Genomic DNA, 27,818 nt, shown 5'->3' with positions numbered 1-27,818 from the left:
CACAGCCATATAGGCTGCATTGCAACTGATTGAAAAAAATATATACACATGACAGCTGCCCCAACACACCCAGCACTGCTATATCTCTATATGACAGCTGTCCCAGCACACTCAGCTCTGCTATATCTCTATATATGAGCAGCTGTCATGTGTATAGATTTACACTTAGCCAGCTATAACGGTAGAAGTCTCATTTTTTCAGTCAGCAGCAAGGCAGCTCTTATGGTCTTGTGGTTAAGTGCTTTGCCTCTGATACAGAAGGTCGTGGGTTTGAATCCCAGCAGAAACTTTTCGGAAATACAAGCACTGACTCCATATATGGACATACAGGGCGGGACACTGGAAGAGGCTGCATCGCATCGCTTACATGGAGGTAAGTAGAAGTGTTTATTTTTTTTAATACCCGACTGTTACTGCCATGGGGGGAGCGGGAGGCACTTCATACTGGCACCTGGGGGAGGGGGGTGGGTTGGCACCTGATACTGGCACATGGGGGGGAGAGGGGTTGGCACCTGATACTGGCACATGGGGGGGAGAGGGGTTGGCACCTGATACTGGCACATGGGGGGAGGGAGAGAGGCACTTGATACTGGCTCATGGGGGAGGGAGAGAGGCACTTGATACTGGCTCATGGGTGGGTTTGGCACTTGATACTGCCACTTTTTTTGGGGAAGGGGGGATGGCACTATGATACTGGGACATGTGGGAAGGGGGGGAGGAGAGAGGCACTTGATACTGGCACATAGAGGGCATCTATGGGGACACGAGGCCGGACACTGAGAGGCATTTTATACTAGTACATTATGGGGGCACTAGCAGGAAGGGGGAGAGGAGCACAAAGGGGGAATTTACTGGGGGCACTATATAGGGGTATTTTATACTGGGACATTATGGGAGCACTATGGGCATTTTTGCACTGTCACATTATAAGGAGAATTATTCCTACTGGGGGGGCATTATAGTGGGCTTTATTACTCCCCCATGGTATGACCCCTAGTAGCAGCTCCAGCCTCTCCCTGCTCTGCTATCCCTCTGCCCCTTCTCCAAATCCTTATTATGAAATCTCTCATTAGGATAACTCACATCAGCTCCACCGAGCCCCCGGCCAAGTGTTGAAATGGTGTCAGAGATCCCAAGGGCCAAGTAACTAAGTTTTCATATGAAATATGTTTATGTTATACACATATAGCATCCACTGTGCCACACAATATACCGCTACACTGTGCCAAAGGAGTGTGGTTTACACAGGAGGAGGGAGGTGCAAAGCGCGCTGGGGGGCCCTTACAAATATTTGCTGTGGGGCCCTGTCACTTCTAGTTACGCCCCTGAGGCTCACGTATAGTAACGGAGCGAGGCCTCCCCATCAACCCTGCCCAGCATTAGTACGAGGACCACAGGCGGACAGGGGACCACCATGTAAGGTGTTACGGAACGGCATCAGATTCATCTCCCTGGGCAGGGAGTCTCTCTGCCCCTGTAGGGACAGGAAACACTGGTGCGGGGGGGGGGGGGGGAATTTAAACCCTCTCTGTTCCTGCCCCTACAGAGGTCAATCTCCTAGAGCCAGTCGTGGTGATGAGGTGGAAAAATGTTTTTATTATTCTACTCTAAAACCTAGGTGTGTCTTATAGGGCAAAAAATACAGTACAGCAGAGACCCTAGTCAGTTTATAGTCTTTATATGCACCTTGTGTTTTGTTATGCATGTGAATCAGCGCCAACTAGCACCCCCTAAGTCCCACCCCAGAACCCCCACGAAAATGGTCTTGAATGAAACTGGTCCATGGTGCAAAAAAGGTTGGGGACCACTGCTCTATACAATTCCAAGCTTCATTAGACCTGCAAGTACAGCCCTGGCTCACAACAGTAAACAGTATAGGTAAAGTTTAATAAATCCACAGCAACTGCTGATTAAAAGCCCAGGTAGGTTAAGATTTTATTTAAATAGGACAAACATATACAGATTAATAATTAAAAGTCACACAGAAGAGGAAAGCCAACATTGATGTCTTCATATAGAGGGATGGACATCTCAAAGCAATCTGGAAGAAATGGTACAAGTGTTGGTTAAAAACTGAATTAAGCAGACTACACTGACAGATTTAGCACCACCCTTACCCATGGGTTGGGTCTGGTATTGCAGCTCATTCTTATTCCACACAGCCTAGCCTGGCTGTGTATCAGAAAGTGCCATGCTAGATCATTTTCTGCTATAAATTACAGTATATCTGGCCACACCCCTTCCTGCAAGAGCTCCACCCACACAAGTGGCACAACCCCAAGGGACCACCACTTTTCTGGTACACAAGGCCGATAACCCCCTTATCACTTCATTCAAGGTATGGTGCACCAAGTAGGTCAAATATATTAGATACTTGTCAAACATGACACCATCTGTCTGAACATGCAGCATGAGCCACTGAATCTCAATTTGATATGGTTAAATGAAATACTCATCCAAAAATAAATAAAAATTGCGCATTTATTACAAAGCATTTCAGTTTCTGCATGGAAGAAAGCAAAGTGTACATGAGTTTTACACCTTGCCGTTACTGCAACCAGATTTAATCAGCGAAGTGTATGTAGTATTATGCCACTTCACAATCAGCGATCTCAAGCCAAAACCAGTTGAGCAAACAGATCTAATGGAAAGATCTGCACTTGTTCAGTGATTGTGGGTCAGGCACATATTAAGGTCACTGATCAGACACTGGTGTGAAAGAGGCCTTAAAAGGGAACCCATCAACTATTCGCTGATCTCACTGAGGGCAGCATAAAATAGTGACAAATGCTGAATTCAGTGGTGTCACTCATGAGCCAATTCATAATCTCCTGCTCGCATACATCTGCTGATTGGCAGTTCTCTCCTAGACAGAAAGGGAGAAAACTAGGTATTAGACCAGGCATCCTCAAACTGCGGCCCTCGAGCTGTTGCAAAACTACAACTCCCAGCATGCCCGAACAGCCTACAGGTATCAGCCTACAGCAGGGCATTGTGGGAGTTGTAGTTTTACAACAGCTGGAGGGCTGCAGTTTGAGGATGCCTGTATTAGACTGTCAGCAGGGAGAGCAAGAATTCATGAACAACCATGACTCTTCTCAGGTGGTTGTGACCCTTTCCAGGCCCAGTCTGCAACGATTGTGATGTTGGTTCTTGGCAACCACTTATATTTAACGTATAAATGACGACCACTGAAATCAACTCTGTCTCTACTTTATTCTGCCGTTAGTATGGCCAGCATAACGTTGATGACCGGTTCCGTTTAAGCCCAATTCACACATCAGCGATTGAGCCAAAACCAGGATTGGAGCCCCCACAGACATAAGGGAAAGATCTGCTCCTGTTGGTGTTTAGAGCTGCACCTGGTTTCGGCTCAGAATCCCTGCCATGTGAATGAAGCATTTAGGAGAGTTAAAGGCTTTTACTCCACCTGTGGTGAACATTAGATCATGGTGCACACCATATTTGCACTTTACCTTGCCAACCTTCTGAGAGAAGGTTTAGTGGATGGGCTGAGCCCCTGCTGTATTACTAAAGTTTCCTCCAAAAGCTGCCATAAATTCTAGCTCCGGTCTATACCAGCCCCTAGCTGCTGTAGACTGGCATTTCTGGTGCATGGAATGCCAGAGATGTTGCCTCATTACCAAGATTCATATCTAACTCCAGCACATATGAAAGTATTGGTCTCCTATGAGAAATACTAGTCTCCAAATAACCCCCTTAGACCCCCCCAATGTACTTGCCATAATTTATTTCTTGATTTTCCATCGTGTAAAGACCAGAACCGGTAAGTGCATCAAATCTAATTGCATCATCCCTTGCAATGAAAAGTGAAATACCAGCAAGACAGATATCACTGAGGTTGTGTTCTTCAGGTACCCCAAAGCTTTCAAAATCTGTTAAAACAATGAGTTTATTTTCAAAAGAGATCACATTTGGGTATACAAACATGAAGCACAAGATACAGTGAGTGACCTTAACCAGTGCAGTAAGTGTCAACATACCATTTGGCACTTAAGGAGAAGACCGAGGCAGTCAAGTAGTCACATACCCTTATCCAGTTTATTGCAAGTAGGTGTTCAGATTTGGCCAATTAGATTTACTACCCCCCTAGTTTAGGTCTTCAAAACTGAACCTGGCATAAGGGTAAAGAAAGAAATGTATTTTTATCAAAAAACTATTAATCCCTTAAATCCTGAGGGTTAAGGGTTGTATAGTGGGCTCATGTGCTCAGTTACACAGCAGGCACCCACTTGGTGACCAGTTTGGAGATAACTGACTGGGATCAGTCTAACACCTGACAAGCTGTGGTCAATGGCAAACAGTCTGGTGGTTCTGTTTGGTTGCTAGGATGCCCTGGATCCTTCTGAAGGCCCCCAGTGCTGTTAGAGGGATCTACCCGAAAAGCTGGGCCTGGAGCTGCAATAGTACTGTACTGCAGCATAGGACATGCAATCAGAAGGTTGCATGTTCAAGCCCCTAGGGGAACATTTAAATTTTATAGTCACCCTTTTCCAATTTTACATATAAAAAAATAAAAAGTTTAGCTCAAAAATACAAATGTAATCATAAAATTGCCCCATAGCTGTTAAGCACATGATAGCGTGTAATAAAGATGATAGTACCTAAAGGGTTATATGGGATAAAGGTTTCAATGGCAGGATACTCCTCACTTCTTTGCTTCGGCAAGTTGATCTTTTTGGCCTGGACAGAAGACAAATTAGACATCACCATTTTCAGAAGATCTTTTGCTCTCTTGATATGGCAGCAAACTGATTTGTTTCTCCCCTGTAGTGCAGAATGGGCGATTGAGAGGCTCATGTATGCACGTTTTATTTCACATGCTAAGTGTGGGCTGCCATCAGTATTCATTCCCCCCCCCCCCCCCCCCCTCAGATATGGCCTTCCTAAATTTCCCCAGGCAGAACACCACACTGAAATACTCCAAATCCTGTGTAAGACCAGTTATAAACGGGTACAGAATCACGGTCTCCTATGTGATGCAGCTTCAGCCTCCCCGTCATCTTTCAGGTTAGTGTCACTAGTGTTTGGGAGATCTAGCAGGGAACAGCCTTTCTAGTCTCTTGGGATCTGGCATCACTAAGCTACATTGATGTTAGCCAGCCCCATTAGAGGGGTTGTTGGGGTTCAGAGCTGAACATATCCCCTTCACCCAGGCAGCCCCTCTGAGATGACCATCAGCAGGGCAAGGGCCTTGTTTAAAAACATGCACTGGTAGGCAGAGGCTTCAGCCTAGCAGTGTTCCTGGAGAGGTCACTGGCATTAATGGGCAGGCTTTGGCACTGCCCTAGACATTAGACAGACCTGGTACATCACTGGATCTAATGAATGCCCTCGCCCTGTGCATTTAAGTGCAGGGCAATGGAGAGCATAAAATGCTGATGCTCAACTCAGAGGGGCTGCCTGGGTGAAGGGGGACATGTTCAGGTTCTGCTCTGAACCCAGACAGCCCCTTTAATGGGACTGGTGGAGATCTGGCCACAACCCAGCAAATATTCAGAGAATCAGCCAGACAAGCTGCTGTGCGCAGCAGTGTTTGTCCAGCCAATTCTTGGCATATCAGCCTGGCTGCAGACAGATCTGCCGGTCCCAATTATAGTTAGTGGATCTGGCAGTGCCAGACCCAGAGACCGGCAGGCTGTTCCCTGTCAGATCTCCTGAACACTAGTGGGAAACTAGTCTTAAGGTCCATTCACACATCCGTGTGTGTTTTGCGGATCTGAAAAACATGGACACCATCAATGTGCGTTCTGTATTTTGCGGACCGCACATCGCCGGCACTATAATGGAATATGTCTAACCTTGTCTGCAATAGGACATATCCTATTTTTTTTAAAACGGAAATGCGGACACGCAAGTGTGACGGGGAACCTAGGTTTATACAACTGCAGCATCATTGTATTCCAGCACTGTACATAGTCCGATTCCTCACAGGACATGCTTGTCTAAAAGAGGCCTGAGAAGTGCTCAAGCTATGTCATACTGGGTTCCATTGAGCCCACAAGAGGAAGTTCTTCTGTGTCCATCTGCTATATCAGTGGCCAATAAGTTTTAGGCCTCATGCACACGACTGTTGTGTGCATCCGTGGCCGTTCAGTTTTCCGTGATTTTCTGCGGACCCATTGACTTTCAATGGGTCCGTTGAAAACTCGGAAAATGCAGTTGTTCATCCGCGGCCGTGATCCGCGTTTCTTGTCAGTCCAAAAAAAAAAAAAAAAAAAATAGGACCTGTCCTATTTTTTGGACTTACAACGGTTCACTTACCCATTCAAGTCAATGGGTCCGTGAAAAGATTTCAATTACTTACCGGTAATTGGTTTTTCCTCTAGCCCCCACAGCGGCACGACAGGAGGATACCCCGCCTCCCCAGGGACAGGAAACAACGTGGAGATCTTTAAATACTCCCCTCCCCTTACCTGCTCCAGTAAATAACCGAGAAACTCTGGAATGGATGCAACAAAATTAATCTTTATGTGTTATTGAGAAATAAACAAGGATACTCTCCAAGAAAGACAAAACAACTTTTTCCTTCTTTCATCCTCTTTTTTAAAATAAAAGTTAGAATAATCATAGGGAGGGAAATTCCCTGTGCCGCTGTGGGGGCTAGAGGAAAAAATTACCGGTAAGTAATTGAAATCTTTCCTAACACCCCCACAGCGGCACGACAGGAGGAATAACATAGGAATCCCATATCAGGGGGGGGACAACCGCAGATAATACTCTGCGAGCAAATGATAATTCCCTGTTCTTTAACACATCTAACTGATAATGTCTAAAGAAAGTAGAAGGCGACGACCAGGTGGCTGCCTGGCAAATTTGTTCCAACGGAACCTCCGCTGATTCAGCCCAAGAGGTTGCCACAGATCGAGTTGAATGGGCTTTTAAGCCTGCCGGGGGAGGAACCTCCCTTAAGTCATAGCAAGTCAAGATTGTCGATCTAATCCATCGACTAACGGATGCTTTGCTTGCCGCGTTTTCCCTATTTGGGCCTGCAAACTGAACAAACAGTCTGTCCGTCTTCCTGAGATCTTCTGTAGCCTTTAGGTAGGTAAGAACAGCTCTTCTTACATCCAGGTTATGGAAGCGTCTGCTCCTGACTGCCTGATGGGGATCCAAAGGAAGGGAGGGACACTTCCTGAAGACAGTGTGTCATGTTACATGATATTATTTTTATTATGTACTGTCTCTTTAATGCCTATCTAGTTTGTCTCTTGTGGCATTCCTTAGTTTGCATGCTGCTCTGTCTCCTCCCCCTCTTTGCTGCATCAGTCATTTTAATGCTGTAACTCATCTGACCTGTGTCTATTCTCTATACCTGCATGGAAGAATCGTTCTTTTACCTGTTGTAACTTGCATTCTACGGATCATACGAAGAATAAACATCGCCAGATCTTCTTTCATGTGAGTTGTGACTGAGTAAGCTATCTGGAAAGGTGATTTGGGATGAATAATCTCTTCAGGGCAATGAGCTCCATGTGCTACTGAAAACCACATTCATAGCCTTTGCAACCGATTCAGAATAGTAAAAGAACGTATCCAGCAGCCTGCACAGAGATAACTGCGTCACAGGACAGATCATAGTGAAGTGTAACTGTGTGTATTGCATGAGAATTCTGCATACAACCCCAGCACAGCTTGTTACAGCTCCTCACAGTATACAGACACTCTTCACTGCTACAGTCAAGCCTGTGTACTGCAGGCCATCATGAGTGGAAAGGGCTCAGTGTGTGATGAAACACCACAGCATGCTTCACACAGAGAAAGTCAGGATGAGGACCCAGAGTTCACTGCATCGACCAAACGCTCTGTGAAACCCACTTGGAAGGTTAAAGAGAACTATGAATCCATAAGAACTGAACTAGCAACCAGTTTGAAGCAGATTTGGGATAAAATCCTCACCCACATTGATGTGATTTCATGTCCCAGCCATGAGGTACTGCAACTAGAGGGCGCCATAAAGCATCTCTCTGCTTCATACGAACTGTACCAGACTACAAGCAACAAATATAAAACTATTCTGCAAAGCATCAACACTGAGGAGTCCTTAGAGCAACTTAACAATGCCCAGCTTCTTAATGAGGAAAGAGAAAGCTTTATCCAGCGAACTAAAGCAAAGGCAGAAGCAAAATTAATGCTGCCACGGGACACTGTATCTCACAAATCTGTATCCACCAGACGCTCTAAAGGTTCCTCTAGATCCCGAAGTTCAAGGCACTCAACGCTTAGTGAACAGCTAATGAATGCCCGCGCCGAAGCAGAGGCTATCAAGGTACGGGCCGCATATGCAAAAAAGAGAGCAGACATGGAGGCCGAGGTTGCAGTAATGGAAGCCGAGGCAGCGCATCAAAAGGCAGTAAGGGAAGCCGAGGCAGCGCATCAAAAGGCAGCAATAGAAGCTCAAACGGCACGTCAAAGGGCAGCAATTGAAGCTTTAAAGGAACAGAGCAACTACGAGGCAGCTGCAGCAAAACTAAAGGTTTTGGAACAAGCTATCGGTGCAGATGAAAATGCTAGCGAAAGGGTCAGCGTCAAGGCAGATGTAGAAGATCCTTTTGAACGCACTAAGAACTATGTTCTAAACCACAGCAGTGAACACTCAATTACCTCCACGTTTCACGGCAACGCAAGGACTTCACCACATCATCAGGTAAAAGCCGTTCCAGCCACTTCCTACATGCAAACCCACCCCAGTGCAGCTCCCGACTGTCATGCTGATCCCGCATATGTCACAAAACGGCACACTAATCCGCAAGCAAGTCGCCAGCCTCCTGCTAACAGTACTGTTCCAGACCTTCACCCAACAATTCAGCTGAATGCCCTTGCTGCACCATATCTTCCCACGTCTCTTTGCAACGATACCATAAACAATGCAATCCACAACAATCAACCAGCAACCTCCTATGTAAAGTCAGAGGCAACCGATACAGAGGTAGTAAAGTACTTACTTCGACATGAGCTCGCCAAGTCAGGCCTAGTAAACTTCGACGACCAGCCTGAAAATTATAGAAGCTGGAAAGCCGCTTTCAAAACTACATTAGATGGTATCGGTTTTACTGCCGATCGTGAGCTGGATCTGCTGATCGGGTTGCTTGGCCCACAGTCAACAGAACGTGTCAAGAGCCTCAGGTCAGTTTACATCGACAATCCAACTGCAGGTCTCACCGCAGCATGGGAGCGTCTAGAACAGACTTACGGTAGTCCTGAAGCCATAGAGAATGCATTGCTCAAACGATTGGAAAATTTCCCAAGGATATCTGGTAAGGACAATATAGAGTTCCAGAGACTCAGCGACCTTCTTCTCGAAGTCCAGCTTGCCAAAACTGACCCTAAGCTACCTGGCCTCAGTTACCTGGACACTGCTCGAGGAGTTAACCCTATCGTTTGCAAGCTTCCGCATGGCCTACAAGAAAAGTGGATCCAAGTTGGGTCATCATACAAACGGGAAAACAAGGTTTCCTTTCCCCCGTTCTCCTACTTCTGCAATTTCGTCAGGAACATTGCTGACACCAAGAACAATCCTAGTTTGCATTCAGCGAGTTCAATACTCCCTCACCTAAAGGTGACAACCTACATACTAGCTACAGGAACCGCAGAGGTCCCGTGTCCGTTAGGAAGACAGACATTATTCCCACTCCCGCCCCAAACAAGAGCGGCAAGATCGAAAACCCAAACCGATTATGTCCCATCCACAAGAAGCCTCATCCCCTCAAAAAATGTATCGGTTTCAGAAAAAAGCCCCTACAAGAACGAAAGGAACTTCTAAAGACTTTTGGGGTATGTTATAGATGCTGTGCTTCCACCGATCACTTTGCCAAGGAATGTAAAACTCCTATCAAGTGCATAGAGTGCGGTTCCGAGGACCATGTGCAAGCACTCCATCCCCTTGAGTCCAATCCTTCACAACATGCAGACCTCCCTCCTGGGCAGAACCACAGCGGGAAGAGTACAGATCACGTACCTAATTCCACCATGGTATTTTCTTCGTGCACTGAAGTCTGTGGGGAAGACCACTGTGACAAATCTTGCGCTAAAATATGCCTAGTGAATATTCATCACAAGGATCAGCCAGAAAAGACTTTAAGGGTGTATGCTATCTTAGACGATCAGAGCAATCGATCGCTTGCACGATCCGAACTGTTCGATCTATTTTGCACAAAAGGAGAGGTTCACCCTTACACCTTAGGCACTTGTAGTGGAACTACAGATGTTTTTGGAAGAAGGGCTCATGGATTTATTGTGTCCTCCCTAGAAAATAACCTACAATTACCCTTACCTACACTTGTAGAGTGTAACCAGATACCAGCCAACAAAGAAGAAATACCTACACCAGAAGTTGCCTTCTACCACCCTCATCTAAGGTCAATAGCCAGTGAAATCCCACCACTTGACAAAGATGCTAAAATCCTTCTTCTGCTGGGAAGAGATATTCTAAGGATCCACAAGGTACACAGGCAGGTCAGCGGACCTCCAGAGGCCCCATTCGCCCAGTACCTGGACTTAGGCTGGGTCATCATAGGCAACGTCTGTATAGGCAAAATGAAAAGGCCTACTAACATTTCTTCATTCAAGACAAATGTATTGCCAAATGGTCGTAATACTCACTTTGAGCCATGCCCACATCACTACTGGGTGAAGGAGAAGGTAACCAGCTGCAAGTTGCAACATCGCAACACAAACCTTTCCCGCACCTACGATGACAGCTTTGGTTCTACAGTTTTCAATGTAAGCAGTGAAGACGACAAGTTGGCTCCTTCGGCAGAAGACAAAGAATTCCTTAAAGTAATGGACAATGAGTTCTTTCAGGAAGATTCCAATAGCTGGGTAGCACCCCTACCCTTTCGCCTCCCGAGAGAGAAGCTACCAAACAATCTACATCAAGCAGTCAAAAGATTCTCCTCCTTAAAGCGTACCTTAAGCAGGAAGCCAGAGATGGAAAGACATTTTGTGGACTTCATACAGAATATCTTTGACAGGGGTCATGCCGAACCCGCACCCCCATTGAAAGAAGAAGAATGCTGGTACCTCCCTTCCTTCGGTGTGTATCACCCACGAAAGCCAGACCAAATCAGAGTTGTCTTTGACTCCAGTGCCCAACATGAAGGCTTCTCACTTAACGACATGCTCCTCACAGGGCCCAACTTGAACAACAACCTCATTGGAGTCCTAATTCGCTTTCGTCAAGAACCTGTAGCGGTGATGGCCGACATTCAACAAATGTTCCACTGCTTCATCGTCAAGGAAGATAACAGGAATTACCTCAGGTTTCTATGGCACAAGGACAACGACATCAACAAAGAGGTAATTGATTACCGAATGAGGGTACATGTCTTTGGGAACAGCCCTTCCCCAGCTGTAGCAATCTATGGACTAAAAAAGACAGCTCAGCTTGGAGAAGCTGAGTATGGATCCGATGCTCGTCAATTTGTTGAAAGGAACTTTTACGTAGATGACGGGCTCAAATCCTTTCCTACTGCTAAAGAAGCAATTAATCTTCTTACCAGAACAAAAGAGATGCTAGCTGTAGCAAACTTGAGACTTCACAAAATTATATCTAACAGCCAAGAGCTAATGAATGCATTTCACCCTGAGGACTATGCTGCCAGTGTGAAAGACCTTGACCTTGGGTCAGACACACCCCCTATGCAGAGAAGTCTAGGTCTGCTGTGGAACATCAAAGTAGACACATTCACCTTCCAGGTGTCAACCTGTGACAAACCCTTCACCAAGAGAGGAGTCTTGTCCGTAGTGAACAGCATCTACGACCCACTGGGATTTATAGCCCCAGTCACCATCCAAGGTAAGATGTTATTACGACAGCTTACTACTGATAACATAGATTGGGACACTCCGTTACCTATTGAGAAACAACAAAGATGGGAGAAATGGAGAGGTTCTCTGAAGACATTAGAACAGCTCCAAATTCCACGTTGCTATGCCCCAGTCTCCATCTCAGCCGCTGTCCAGAGGGAAATCCATATTTTCTCTGATGCATCAGTTGAAGCTATAGCTGCAGTGGCCTATTTGAAGACCTCAGGAATTAATGGAGACATACACTGCAACTTTGTTCTAGGCAAGACAAAGCTAACACCAAAACCCGCACATACCATACCCAGACTTGAACTTTGTGCAGCTGTGCTAGCAGTGGAAATAGCTGAAGTCGTAAAGAGTGAAATGGACATTAACATTGATTCCTTCACATTTTACACAGACAGCAAGATAGTGCTTGGTTACATTTACAACCAAACTAAACAATTTTACGTGTACGTCAGCAATAGAGTAGAACGTATCAGAAGGTTCTCCTTGCCAAAGCAATGGCACCATATTCCCACTGACTTTAATCCTGCCGATTGTGGGACAAGAGCTCTATCTCCAGTAGCTCTCCCCGACTGCTTGTGGCTGTCGCCTCCAAGATTTCTTTCTGAAAACTCCTACTCAATTTCCACGGACACTACCTATGAACTGGTACATCCTGACGATGATAAAGAAATCAGGTCTATGCACACCACACTGTGTACCTCTGCGGGTTCAGAACAAAAACTAAAGTCGCATCGTTTTGAACGTTTCTCAACCTGGTCATCAGCTGTTAGGACCGTTGCTTATTTGATACACATTGCCCATTGTTTTAAAAGGAGCTCAACTTCAGAATGTCATGGCTGGCATATCTGTACCAACCTCCCTACTGCAACGGAAATTGAGCAGGCGGAAAGGGTTATCATTCGCTGTGTACAACAAGAAGTGTACATGGAAGAGTTGCACAGATATAAAGGTGGAATACCTCTTTCAAAGGGTAGTTCACTATTTAATCTGAACCCTGTAGTCGATGACAATCAGTTGCTACGAGTTGGAGGTCGAATAGAGAAATCTGACCTGTGCAGCAAGGAACAAAACCCCGTCATCATACCAGGTCAGCACCACATTGCCACTCTTCTAATACGGCACCATCACGAACTAATACAGCACCAAGGCCGACAATTTACAGAAGGCGCTATCAGGTCAGCTGGCTTGTGGATTGTTGGAATGAAGAGATGTGTTTCTTCCCTGCTTTTTAAATGTGTCAAGTGTCGCAAGTTAAGAGGTAGACACCAACTACAACAAATGGCAAGCCTGCCATTTGATCGCCTAAGTACAGATCCACCCTTCACCTACGTTGGAGTTGATGTATTTGGTCCGTGGACTGTGGTAACTCGTAGGACTCGCGGTGGAGCAGCCAATAGCAAGAGGTGGGCTGTGTTGTTTACCTGTCTCAGCGTACGAGCTGTACATATCGAGGTGATCGAGTCAATGGATTCGTCTTGTTTCATCAACGCTTTACGAAGATTCTTCTCCATCCGAGGACCTGTCAAACAGCTAAGATCCGACCGTGGTACCAACTTCGTTGGAGCCTGTAAAGAACTTCAACTAGACAATTTCTTAGCAAACAATGGATGTACTTGGCTGTTTAATTCACCACATTCTTCGCATATGGGAGGATCCTGGGAGCGAATGATTGGAATCGCTCGAAGAATTCTCGATTCCATGTTGCAGGACCACAAGTCTTCACTATTGACTCACGAGACTTTGAGTACCTTTTTTTCAGAAGTATCCGCCATCATCAATGCAAGGCCTCTAGTACCAGTATCTTCCGATCCTGATGCTCCAATGATCCTTACCCCAGCCACACTCCTTACTCAGAAGGTTGGAACTACCGTGATATCTTCTGCCGAGATTGACCCGAAGGATATCTATAGGCGTCAATGGAAACGGGTGCAACACCTAGCCAATGTGTTTTGGCACCGCTGGAGAAAGGAGTACCTGCATACCCTTCAAAGCCGTTCCAAATGGCAAACACCCAAGCCTAACCTCAAAGTAGGAGACCTTGTTCTTCTGAAAGATAGAGAAGTCTGTCGCAATGAGTGGCCTATGGGTCTTGTAACAAGCGTAATGCCAGCGATGACGGAAAGGTTCGAAAGGTTGAAATTAAGATAACTAAAGGAGGTTCTGTTCGGACTTTCTCACGACCAATCACGGAATTGGTGCTTCTTCTCCCAAGTGAGTGACTTAGGCAGGAGTACCGGCTATACCTGTTATGGCGGGGAGAATATCACTATCACTATTGACTGTGCTACTGTTGAAGTCCCACGATTACAACTATAGACCGCAGGACTCAAGCCATCTGTTTTTTGGACGTCATGTTTCATTGTTCATTTACTGCATATCTTCTTGTTGCGGGTATCTCGTATCTATGGTTTACACACCAGTTTTACCTTTAACGTTTCTTCCCCTACAGGTTCAAGTTGGACTTATCTTTATATATGTAATAGACTTTGAAATCTAAAGATTTCAGGCGGGGAGTGTCATGTTACATGATATTATTTTTATTATGTACTGTCTCTTTAATGCCTATCTAGTTTGTCTCTTGTGGCATTCCTTAGTTTGCATGCTGCTCTGTCTCCTCCCCCTCTTTGCTGCATCAGTCATTTTAATGCTGTAACTCATCTGACCTGTGTCTATTCTCTATACCTGCATGGAAGAATCGTTCTTTTACCTGTTGTAACTTGCATTCTACGGATCATACGAAGAATAAACATCGCCAGATCTTCTTTCATGTGAGTTGTGACTGAGTAAGCTATCTGGAAAGGTGATTTGGGATGAATAATCTCTTCAGGGCAATGAGCTCCATGTGCTACTGAAAACCACATTCATAGCCTTTGCAGCCGATTCAGAATACAGTGGAACTTAGAGACCACCTTGGGTAAAAAAGAGGGAGAATGTCTCAGTACTATCCTATCATCCTTGATGGACAAGTACGGGGGCCTGCACGAGAAAGCCTGTATCTCCCCCACCCTCCTAGCCGAGGTGATGGCTATTAATTAAACTGTTTTAAAGGTAAGCATCTTTAGAGATATCTCAGATAAGGGTTCAAAGGGGCTGTCTGATAAGGCTGCTAAGACTAGATTTAAGCCCCAAGGAGGGACAGTGGACCTCACTATTGGCTGCTTTCTCCGAGCTCCTTTCACGAATCTCCTAACAAGGTCTAAGTCTGCTAATTTTATATCAAGTAAGGCACTCAAGGCTGATATATGGACCTTTATAGTGCTTACTCTTAGCCCCTTCTGAAGACCTGACTGGAGGAACTCTAGGACCTTAGTGATTATAAGGGGACCTCTGGTATCCCCCCCTGTAAATCTTCTGAAAGACTGCCAGATCCTGTCATAGATCTTAGAAGTCACCTTTTTGCGACTAAAAAGAATTGTGGAAATTACCGCGTCCGAGAGGCCCTTTCCTTTTAATATTTCCCGCTCAGTCTCCATGCTGTCAACTGAAGTTGTGATGTCTTGGGATGCCATACTGGGCCCTGGTGAAGGAGATCCGGGATGTTTGGTAGATGCCACACGTCTCCTGCTGACATTATCACTAGGAGAGGGAACCATGACCTCTTGGGCCAGTAAGGAGCAATCAGGATCAGATTGTGGTTCTCCTGTAGTATCTTTTGCAGCACCTTGGGGATTAACGCAAAGGGAGGGAAGGCGTACAAGTTTACTCTTGGCCACGGGTAGGAGAGAGAGTCCACTATAAGAGGGTGATCTGAATAAGCCAGAGAGCCGAACTTCTCTACTTGTCTGTTTTGATGCGTGGCGAACAGATCTATTTCTGGAAGGAACCATGTTTGTGCTATCTGATGGAATATCCTTGGGTTTAAGGACCATTCCCCTTCTTTCAAGACATCTCTGCTGAGAAAATCCGCCACTGTATTCTCTTCTCCCCTTATGTGAACTGCTGATATTGATAATATGTTCCTTTCTGCCCACTGGAAAATCTCTTTTGAGACCCTCGCCAAGGATGGGCTTCTTGTGCCCCCCTGTCTGTTCAGATAGGCCACCGCTGTGGTGTTGTCTGAGAGTATTCTCACTTCTTTCCCGTGGACTTCTGAGTGAAGGGCCTTCAAGGCCTCCCATACTGCCCTTAACTCCTTCAGGTTGGAAGAGGCTAGGACTTGATTTTCTTGCCAGCCCCCTTGTATTACGGACCTGTCTGAAAAGGCCCCCCCAACCGTTCTTGCTGGCGTCTGTAGTGATAGTGACTACATCTGTTTGCTGCCACGGAACACCTGTGTTTAGGTTTTGGTTGATCAACCACCAATTTACAGAGTCTTACATATTGAGGGACTCTTACTCTCCGTTCTAGAGAAGCTCTGCTCTTGTCCCATTCTCCGAGCATGAAAGCCTGGAGGGTTCTTGAGTGAGCCTGAGCCCATTTTACTGTTGGGATAGCTGAGGACATTAGACCCAAGATTTTCATTATTGATCTGATTGTCACTCTTTATCTGCTGCGGAACAGCGTAAATTCTTGTTTGATAGTCTGGACTTTTTCCTGTGGGAGGAAGGTCCTCATGAGGCTTGAATCCAGTAGCATTCCTAAGAAGATCTTCCTTTTTTCGGGCTGGAGGTCTGACTTTTCTATGTTTATTAGCCACCCCAGATCTGTTAGGAGACTTTCCGATGCAGCTGCTATAAGGAAGTCGTCTAAGTACGGCACAACTAATATGCCCCTTAGATGAAGATCCGCTATCACCTCTGCCATCACTTTGGAGAAGACTCTTGGTGCTGACGTAATGCCGAAAGGAAGGACCTGGAATTGATAGTGAAGTACCACCGAACCCTGTTGTACTGAAAATCTTAGGAATTTCTGATGCTCTCTGCAGATTGGAATGTGGTAGTACGAGTCGGTAAGGTCCAGGGTTGCCATAAAGGTGTTTTTTTGTAATAGACTTATGGTGGATTTTATGCTCTCCATCTTGAACCGTTTGTAGAGTAGATGTTGGTTCAGTCCCTTTAAGTTTATAATGGCTCTGTATGAGCCGTTCGGTTTTTTGACTAAGAATAAGGGGGAATAATAACCTGTTCCCTGTTCTGCTAGGGGAACTGACGCTATAGCTTCTTTTTGTAACAGGATCTTTACCTGATCTAGTATTAGTTTGGACTGGACCGGCTTTTTTGGTGATGTGGAACACCTCCTGGGGAAGAGTGGAAAACTCCAACTTTAGGCCTGATGAGACTACGTCCAAAACCCATGGGGAATTGGAGATATTCTCCCAGGCTGGAAGGAAGTACTTCAGCCTTCCTCCTACTCTGCATCTGGCGTCATTGCTTTGATGACCTTTGGGAGGAGTCAGAGGGGTTGAATAAAAACCCTCGACCTCTTATCGAACGCCACCGGGGGGAAAAATCCTCTTTTGATCCTGTCTGCCCCTAGATGTGGGAAAAAAACGTCTGACGAAAATTCTTTTGTTCTGAGGGAAACCCCTTTCTGTCTGTGGCTTTTTCAAGGATGTCGTCCAGTACTGATCCGAACACCCTATCACCTTCGCAGGGGATGCCGCAGAGCTTGTTTTTAGATGCCGCATCACCTGACCAGGACCTAAGCCACACCGCCCTTCTGGTAGAGTTTGAGAGGGCCGCAGACCTGGCTGCTAACTTAGAGTCAACCGAAGCATCGGCCAAAAAATTTGCTGCCTGTTTAAGAACTGGAAGAGAAGCTAAAATATCCTCTCTAGGGGTTCCTGATACCAGGTGCTCCTCCAGCTGGCTTAACCAGATAGACATGGATCTGGCTGTATACGTTGCGGCTACGCTAGGTCTAAGGATGGACATGGAAGCCTCCCAAGATTTTTTTTTAGTAGGGCCTCACTTCTCTTATCCATGGGGTCCTTTAAGAGACCTAAATCCTCAAAGGGTAAGGCTGACTTTTTTGTAATTTTTGCTACAGGGGCATCCACCTTAGGACATTTGTCCCAAGAGGACGTATCTTCCTCAGCAAAGGGATATTTTCTTTTTAGGACCCTAGATACGCTAGGTCTTTTTTCCACATCGGTCCACTCCTTATTAATTAACTTTATAATATTAGAATGGAGGGGGAACACCCTCTTCCTTTTTTCTCCTAAGCCCTTAAACATTAAATCCTGTATAGTTTTGGACTGTTTAGACTCCTCTAGGTTTAGAGTTGCCCTAATGGTCTTCAATAATACTTCGGTCTCCTCAATGGAACAAAGAGGTTTTCTGGACTCATCTTCAGAGGAAAAGGGTTCAGACTCTGAGAGCTCCCCTTCATCAAAGTCCTCTTCCTGATATTCCGACTCTAAAGTCACGGGTATCTCCGTCATAGAAGTAGAAGGCTTCTGGGACGTAGCAGCTAGTCTTTGATCCACAGCGCTGGTTACTTCATCCTTAATAATATTCCTAATATTATCCAATAAGGAAGGGGACTCTTCTGCCACAATCTTTTCCAAACACTTGGCACAAAGGGCTTTTTTATACCCTGATGGTAAGGCCTTTTTACAGATGGAACACTTTGACACGCTGGGCCTCTGACTTCTGAACTTCCCTGACCTATATTAGATAGAAGTCAGAAAACTTGTTTAATAAAATAAGGGGGGCTGCCTAGTCTGTAGAAAGGGAGAGGAACAGTCCCTTATCCAGTGCAGAGGTCAGAAACCTAAACCCCACAGTGAATCACAGCAGTATACATTCATCATTTCCCTCCAGAGGAGGGTAGCTTACCGGGCTGCCGGTCTTGGAAGGATCCGAGGGTCTGCGCATCGAGTCCTCTCCTGATGCAGACATGCTGTTCTCAGGACGCCGCCGATTCCCGCCGCTTTTTTGAATCTGAGCGGGGAAGTGACGTCAAATTCTGGCGCCTGTGAGCTCCGCTCACGTGACCCACGATCCTGTGCTTCCTTCTCGCGATACCAGCGAGGAAGCGCTGCCCGGGGCTGCCTCCACCGGAGGACTTGTGCCTGGGAGACAGGGAGAACCGCACCGCAGTTCCGCGATCCTGCTCCCCTAACGACCTGCCGGCGATCCTGCTGATGGGTGAAAGAAATCCCACCAGCGAAAAGAAACTCCACGTCTTGCTCCCAGAGGGACAGGAAACAACTGGAGCAGGTAAGGGGAGGGGAGTATTTAAAGATCTCCACGTTGTTTCCTGTCCCTGGGGAGGCGGGGTATCCTCCTGTTGTGCTGCTGTGGGGGTGTTAGGAAAAACACGGATGCACACAAGATTGGCATCCGCATCCGTGGCCGTAGGCTACATTCGCAGATCCGTCTGCATAAAAGCTCTTTCAGAGCCGAGTTCTCACTTCGTGAAAACTCAAAATCTGACAGTATATTCTAACACAGGGGCATTCCCATGGTGATGGGGACGCTTCAAGTTAGAATATACTAAGAACTGTGTACATGACTGCCCCTGTTGCCTGGCAGCACCCAATCTCTTACAAGGGGCTGTGATCAGCACAATTATCCCCTCAGGTGCCGCACCTGAAAGGTTAATTGTGCGTATCATAGCCCCCTGTAAGAGATCAGGTGCTGCCAGGCAGGAGGGGGCAGACCCCCCCCTCCCCTGTATTTAACTCATTGGTGGCCAGTGCGGCCTCCCCTCCCCTAATTAAAATCACCTTCCCCATCATTGGTGTCAGCGGAGAGTTCCGATCGGAGTCCCAGTTTAAATCGCATTATACTTACCTGCGATGTCTGACCGGCCTGGTAAGTGAAAGGTCTGTGCTATAGGCAATGCGCAGCACAGACCTTTCACTTACCAGTAGGAGGAGCAGCGCCTGGCCGGTCACAGACAGCGAAGGTAAGTATAATGCTTCTAAAATTGCTAAGTAACCATGGCAACCAGGACTGCAGTAGCATCCTGGTTGCCATGGTTACCGATCGGAGCCCCAGCGATTAAACTGGGACTCCGATCAGAACTCTCCGCTGCCACCAATAAGTTAAATACAGGTGAGGGGGGGGGGGGGGGATCTGCTCTCTCCTGCCTGGCAGCACCTGATCTTACAGGGGGCTATGATACGCACAATTAACCCCTCAGGTGTGGCACCGATCACAGCCCCCTGTAAGAGATCGGGTGCTGCCAGGCAGCAGTCATGTACACAGTTCTTAGTATATTTTAACTTGAAGCATCCCCATCACTATGGGAACACCTGTTATAATACTGTCGGATCTGAGTTTTCACGATCTAACTCAAATCAGATGGTATATTCTAACAGGCTTTCCCATGGTGATGGGGACGCGTCAAGTTAAAATATACCATCGGATTGAAGAAAACTCTGATCCTATGGTATATTAACTCCTGACTTTACATTGAAAGTCAATGGGGGACGGATCCGTTTGCAATTGCACCATATTGTGTCAACGTCAAACGGATCCGTCCCCATTTGGCTCCGCATGGCCAGGCGGACACCAAAACAACTTTCTTCATGTCTGTGGATCCTCCAAAAATCAAGGAAGGCGTTTTTAGATCACTTTATTTCTGGGGTGATCGGCGGCCATTTTGTGACTTGTGGTGCACCAGCACAAGCTATCACCAAGTGTATTTAACCATAAATAGTGTGGTTATTTTGTGCTATATCCTACATCAGCTGCAGGCTGAGCCTGTGTCACCGAAGTGCATTTAACCATCAACAGTCGTTATTTTTTGGCCATATACTACATCAGGGGCAAGTTGAGCCTGTCACCCAGTGCCTAAAAAATAGACCTGACATTTCTATTCAACCAAATCTGTACTGTTTTAGCTGGTCAAGTTATTTGTAGTGACCGTAAAAGCACACTTTGTTCTGGGTTGAAAAACTATTCCCAAATTTGCCATTCTCAAAATTGTGGTGAACAGGAACAATGAGGAAAACATCTAATAAGGGACGCGGACATGGTCGTGGTGGTGTTAGTGGACCCTCTGGTGCTGGGAGAGGACGTGGCCGTTCTGCCACAGCCACACGTCCTAGTGTACCAACTACCTCAGGTCCCAGTAGCCGCCAGAATTTACAGGGATATTTGGTGGGGCCCAATGCCGTTCTAAGGATGGTAAGGCCTGAGCAGGTACAGGCATTAGTCAATTGGGTGGCCGACAGTGCATCCAGCACGTTCACATTATCTCCCACCCAGTCTTCTGCAGAAAGCGCACAGATGGCGCATGAAAACCAAGCCCATCAGTCTGTCACATCACCCCCATGCATATCAGGGAAACTGTCTGAGCCTCAAGTTATGCAGCAGTCTCTTATGCTGTTTGAAGACTCTGCTGCCAGGGTTTCCCAAGGGCATCCACCTAGCCCTTCACCAGGGGTGGAAGAGATAGAATGCACTAACGCACAACCACTTATGTTTCCTGATGATGAGGACATGGGAATACCACCTCAGCACGTCTGATGATAATGATACACAGGTGCCAACTGCTGCGTCTTTCTGCAGTGTGCAGACTGAACAGGAGGTCAGGGGTCAAGACTGGGTGGAAGACGATGCAGGGGACGATGAGGTCCTAGACCCCACATGGAATGAAGGTCGTGCCACTGACTTTCAGAGTTCGGAGGAAGAGGCAGTGGTGAGACCGAGCCAACAGCGTAAAAAAAGAGGGAGCAGTGGGCAAAATCAGAACACCCGCCGCCAAGAGACTCCGCCTGCTACTGACCGCCGCCATCTGGGACCGAGCACCCCAAAGGCAGCTTCAAGGAGTTCCCTGGCATGGCACTTCTTCAAACAATGTGCTGACGACAAGACCCGAGTGGTTTGCACGCTGTGCCATCAGAGCCTGAAGCGAGGCATTAACGTTCTGAACCTTAGCACAACCTGCATGACCAGGCACCTGCATGCAAAGCATGAACTGCAGTGGAGTAAACCCCCTTAAAAACAAGGAAGTCACTCAGGCTCCCCCTGCTGCCTCGGCCTCTTCTGCTGCTGCCGCCGCCGCGGCCTCTGGAGGAATGTTGGCACCTGCCGCCCAGCAAACATGGGATGTACCACCAACACCACCACCTGCGTCACCAAGCATCTCAACCATGTCACACGGCAGCGTTCAGCTCTCCATCTCACAAACATTTGAGAGAAAGCGTAAATTCCCACCTAGCCACCCTCGATCCCTGGCCCTGAATGCCAGCATTTCTAAACTACTGGCCTATGAAATGCTGTCATTTAGGCTGGTGGACACACACAGCTTCAAACAGCTCATGTCACTTGCTGTCCCACAGTATGTTGTTCCCAGCCGCCACTACTTCTCCAAGAGAGCCGTGCCTTCCCTGCACAAACAAGTGTCCGATAAAATCAAGTGTGCACTGCGCAACGCCATCTGTGGCAAGGTCCACCTAACCACAGATACGTGGACCAGTAAGCACGGCCAGGGACGCTATATCTCCCTAACTGCACACTGGGTAAATGTAGTGGCGGCTGGGCCCCAGGCGGAGAGCTGTTTGCCGCACTTCCTTCCGCCGCCAAGGATCGCAGGGCAACATTCTTTGCCTCCTGTCTCCTCCTCCTCAGCTTCCTCATCCTCTTCTTCCACCTGCTCATCCAGTCAGCCACACACCTTCACCACCAACTTCAGAACAGCACGGGGTAAATGTCAGCAGGCCATTCTGAAACTCATGTTTGGGGGACAGGCCCCACACCGCACAGGAGTTGTGGCGGGGTATAGAACAGACCGACGAGTGGTTTCTGCCGGTGAGCCTCAAGCCCGGCCTGGTGGTGTGCGATAATGGGCGAAATCTCGTTGCAGCTCTGGGACTAGCCGGTTTGACGCACATCCCTTGCCTGGCGCATGTGCTGAATTTGGTGGTGCAGAAGTTCATTCACAACTACCCCGACATGTCAGAGCTGCTGCATAAAGTGCGGGCCGTCTGTTCGCGCTTCCGGCGTTCACACCCTGCCGCTGCTCGCCTGTCTGCGCTACAGCGTAACTTCGGCCATCCCGCTCACCGCCTCATATGCAACGTACCCACCAGGTGGAACTCCACCTTGCATATGCTGGACAGACTGTGCGAGCAGCAGCAGGCCATAGTGGAGTTTCAGCTGCAGCATGCACGGGTCAGTCGCACTGTGGATCAGACACTTCACCACCAATGACTGGGCCTCCATGCGAGACCTGTGTGCTCTGTTGCGCTGTTTCGAGTACTCCACCAACATGGCCAGTGGCGATGACGCCGTTATCAGCATTACAATACCACTTCTATGTCTCCTTGAGAAAACACTTAGGGCGATGATGGAAGAGGAGGTGGCCCAGGAGGAAGAGGAGGAAGAGGGGTCATTTTTAGCACTTTCAGGCCAGTCTCTTCGAAGTGACTCAGAGGGAGGTTTTTTGCAACACCAGAGGCCAGGTACAAATGTGGCCTGACAGGGCCCACTACTGGAGGACGAGGATGAGGAGGAGGAGGAGGAGGATGAAGCATGTTCACAGCGGGGTGGCACCCAAAGCAGCTCGGGCCCATCACTGGTGCGTGGCTGGGGGGGAAACACAGGACGATGATGATATGCCTCCCACAGAGGACAGCTTGTCCTTACCTCTGGGCAGCCTGGCACACATGAGCGACTACATGCTGCAGTGCCTGCACAACGACAGCAGAGTTGCCCACATTTTAACGTGTGCGGACTACTGGGTTGCCACCCTGCTGGATCCCCGGTACAAAGACAATGTGCCCACCTTACTTCCTGCACTGGAGCGTGATAGGAAGATGCGCGAGTACAAGCGCACGTTGGTAGACGCGCTACTGAGAGCATTCCCAAATGTCACAGGGGAACCAGTGGAAGCCCAAGGCGAAGGCAGAGGAGGAGCAAGAGGTCGCCAACGCAGCTGTGTCACGCCCAGCTCCTCTGAGGGCAGGGTTAGCATGGCAGAGATGTGGAAAAGTTTTGTCAACACGCCACAGCTAAGTGCACCACCACCTGATACGGAACGTGTTAGCAGGAGGCAACATTTCACTAACATGGTGGAACAGTACCTGTGCACACCCCTCCACGTACTGACTGATGGTTTGGCCCCATTCAACTTCTGGGTCTCCAAATTGTCCACGTGGCCAGAGCTAGCCTTTTATGCCTTGGAGGTGCTGGCCTGCCCGGCGGCCAGCGTTTTGTCTGAACGTGTATTCAGCACGGCAGGGGGCGTCATTACAGACAAACACAGCCGCCGTTCTACAGCCAATGTGGACAAGCTGACGTTCATAAAAATGAACCAGGCATGGATCCCACAGGACCTGTCCATCCCTTGTGCAGATTAGATATTAACTACCTCCCCTTAACAATATATTATTCTACTCCAGGGCACTTCCTCATTCAATACTATTTTTAATTTAATTTTACCATTATATTGCGGGGCAACCCAAAGTTGAATAAACCTCTCCTCTGTCTGGGTGCCGGGGCCTAAATGTGTGACAGTGGCCTGTTCCAGTGGTGGGTGACGTGAAGCCCGATTCTCTGCTATGACATGAAGACTGATTCTGCGCTGACATAAGGCCAGATTCTCTGTTACGGGACCGCTCTCCTCTGTCTGGGCCTAAATGTGTGACAGTGGCCTGTTCCAGTGGTGGGTGACGTGAAGCCTGATTCTCTGCTATGGCATGAAGAGACTGATTCTCTGCTGATGTGAAGCCAGATTCTCTGCTATGGGACCTCTGTCCAATTGATATTGGGTCATTTTTATTTTTATTTTTTTTATTTTTATTTTAATTCATTTCCCTATCCACATTTGTTTGCAGGGGATTTACCTACATGTTGCTGCCTTTTGCAGCCCTCTAGCTCTTTCCTGGGCTGTTTTACAGCCTTTTTAGTGCCCAAAAGTTCGGGTCCCCATTGACTTCAATGGGGTTCGGGTTCGGGACGAAGTTCGGTTCGGGTTCGGATCCCGAACATTTCCGTGAAGTTCGGCCGAACTTCTCGAACATCCAGGTGTTCGCTCAACTCTACTCACGTCTTAGGAATCACTTGCAACTTATGCCCAAAAAACTGGTGTAGCAGATTTGCCAAGTGACCCACTAGGTGTGTGGGGGATACAGACCAAGTACAAGACCTTATACCCATGTTAGAATAGTCAATTGCAGTCACTGAGACCCCACCCCCCCTTGTGGAGCATGTGCCTATAGCCAAGGCAAGGTGTAGTCTGGGCGTTACCCACTGAAATCTGCGGCATACGTATTCACAAGTCTCCCTCACCGTCTTAGTATCTGCTCCACTTACCTTTGCTGCTGCAGATTTCTTGGGTTCCACTTGTTTGTTAAGGTTCCCCAGAACCTTCCTAAGTGCTTGAGGTTTGGACACAGTGAGGTTTTTTCCATTATGCACTTTTAATGACCGTTTAGTCTGTGCAACTGCAAGAAAGTAGGTACAGATCAGCACTGTATCATCCAGGGCCACATCTACTCAGCCTGAAGGATATGATCCCGGCATTCCCAACAAGTCTTCACACTTGGCTCTAATGCTTCTATAATACTGAACCGCTTCTCCAGAAGGAATCGACACATGATCAGTAAGAGATTCTGCAGTACTTTAATACTGATGGCCTGACAGATTACTATTTGGAGTGCAATATTACTGCTGTGAGAAGCTCCATTAGTGTTAGCTATAGATGGACAGTAGAGGACCACTGAGGCACCTTCACCGTGCAGAGCTCCATTTCTGGCTGTTCAGTTCCATTTGGTCTTATTTTTTCAGGACACTCATTTCAGAGTCAAATAAAGAACAGTTAAGTGAACTATGCAGAAATACTGTAGAGTCCAGACCATGATTTTTTCCTACTGCCTCTGCAGTCAATGGTTAAAGCTGTGCTGATGTAAGGACTACTGTTAATGCGCACAAATCCTCTTCAGTCTGAGCGCAGCAGACCGCTCACTACTGTAAAGAGCCAGCAGTGCAGGAACAGGGTGCAGTAGGAAATAAGTTTAGATCCTTGGGAGTACTCATTACTGTAGATACTCTAAAATCATGGTGACAATCCCTTTAAACAGCCATTAGGCAGACCTTTGGGGGAAGGGGCAAATTCTCAAACCACTTCGGCACTAAGCTTTTCTAACCCATTCTAGGAACCATCATTCTCATAAAAAGCACTGTGCCACAGTCTAAATAACCACTTAGGCCTCATGCACACAACCGTATTTTGTTTCAGTGTCCGTCCCGTTTTGATGCGGACCCATTCATTTCAATGGGTCTGCAAAAAACGCGGACAGCACACAGTGTGCTGTCCGCATCAGTATGTCCGTGCCATTGCGCCGCAAAAAAAAAAATAGTGCATGTCCTATTTTTTTTCTCGTTTGCGGACAAGGATAGGCATTATTACAATGGATCCGCAAAAAAAAAATAATATAAAAAAAAAAAAACACACGCCACCTGGTTTTTTTGCGGATCCGCGATTTGCGGACCGCAAAACACATATGGTCGTGTGCATGAGGCCTTAGACTTGGGTGACATGACGAATCCGCTATTTTAGTGCAGCAAATCTGCAGAGTTATACAATACAGAAGAGCATTCAGATCCACGAACTGCATAAAAAAGCCCCACAAAGAGCAGACCAGCTGCAGTATTGCTAACCTGCTCAATAGAGAGAGGGTGAAGTCCGCTGGCTTTGCCACAGCAAAAACTTCATGTAATGCACGAGGATTCTGCTGCAGAAATACACCAAAATCTGTAGCAGATTTTTCCACCACACATGTTCCCGGCCTCACACCATCAGTATTTGTAAGCCAAGACACAGAAGAGGTACACATCCATCCATTATTTTCTGCAGGGTCTTCCAAAAAGAGCAGTTAAGGGGTTGTCCAAGATATATTTACCGATGACCTATCCTCAAGCTAGGTCATCAATATCAGATCGGCTGGGGTCCGACACCTGGCACCCACACCGATCAGCTGTTTAAAGAGAAGGCACACGCGGTGCCAGCGCTGCCGCCTCTTCATTGTTTACCTGCTTACAGTTTCATTGAAATGAATGGGACAGCTTGGGTGTAATTACACCTGCTCACCACTGCAGATACAACGGCGAGCAGGTAAACAATGAAGGAGGAGGCAGCGCTGGCACGGCACACGTCTGCTCTTCAAACAGCTGATCGGCAGGGGTGCCAGACCCAAGCCGATCTGATATTGAGGACCTATCCTGAGGATAGGTCATCAATAAATATAACTTTGACAACCCCTTTAAGGGATTTTTTTTTTAGCTATTGCTCACTCCATTTGTGACGTCTCACAGTAAGGGCTCATGCACACAGCCATTGCATGCATTGGGGGACCGCAATTTGAAGTCCCCAACGCACAGGTAAAATCTATGTAGATTCCACAGACAGATCCCCAGAGCCAGATACCACAGTCCAACACTAAAAACTTCCACTGGCCAGCCGTGAGGAGGGCCCAGGCAGCCCCCTGTGCATTGGCCCAACAGGGAAACTTCCCCATAAGGTCTATGGCCAATCTGCCCCTGCACACCAGACCCTTTCAAGTGAATGGCCTGCATCCATGATGCAACGCAAGAACAGCCCAGCCAGCACACAGTTGGGTGCATGAGCCCTTAGAATGACTCCCAGCAGAATCATGAACATTGCCAACTATGTCCCAGAAGAACATGTATGGCCTAAAAGTCTCCTCAAGGAGATATACCACCCCCAAATTCAGGAGTGGACAGGCCACACTCCTGGATAACATGGATAAAACAGTGCTCAGAGCCCAGACAACTTACACAGTCCTTGATTAGTCTTGGAAGAAAGGCTGAGGGCATTCGTTTTCTCAAATCGCACGATAGCTTCCATTTTTCTCGTCAGATCTGCCAGCAAAACCACATAGATGTCGTAAGCAGGTTTTAAAGAGGGTTTCTTAGGACACTATTAGCACACTTAATATCCTACACAGATATACAAGGAGTCATGTGAACCCTGGACTGCCTACTATTACACTGGAGACAACAGGACTTTACCTGCAGGGACTAACCACCCCACAAACACTGCTCCAACCAGTCTCTGTCAGAGGAAGTCCTCCTCCTTTGACCTATTTATGCTAAATATCAGCTGACCAGTTAATCAGTCTC

At 47.3% G+C, this 27,818-nt stretch overlaps 1 protein-coding gene across 1 annotated transcript; it reads right to left on the bottom strand.

Moving 5' to 3' along the window:
* Window positions 1-1,857: 1,857 nt before the first annotated feature.
* On the bottom strand, window positions 1,858-27,579 carry LOC121009052 (securin-like). The gene is made up of 5 exons (XM_040441973.1): window positions 27,474-27,579; window positions 24,990-25,120; window positions 4,626-4,704; window positions 3,744-3,896; window positions 1,858-2,041 (listed from the first exon to the last, which is right to left on the bottom strand). The coding sequence occupies exons 1-5, from the start codon at window positions 27,541-27,543 to the stop codon at window positions 1,971-1,973; spliced, it is 504 nt and encodes a 167-aa protein (XP_040297907.1). The 5' UTR covers window positions 27,544-27,579; the 3' UTR covers window positions 1,858-1,970.
* Window positions 27,580-27,818: the final 239 nt, after the last annotated feature.

The sequence above is a fragment of the Bufo bufo genome, chromosome 1 (assembly GCF_905171765.1).
Source record: "Bufo bufo chromosome 1, aBufBuf1.1, whole genome shotgun sequence".
Taxonomy (NCBI): Eukaryota; Metazoa; Chordata; class Amphibia; order Anura; family Bufonidae; genus Bufo; species Bufo bufo.
Note: the sequence above shows the minus strand (reverse complement) of the source record. Positions and strands in the feature narration are given on the sequence as shown.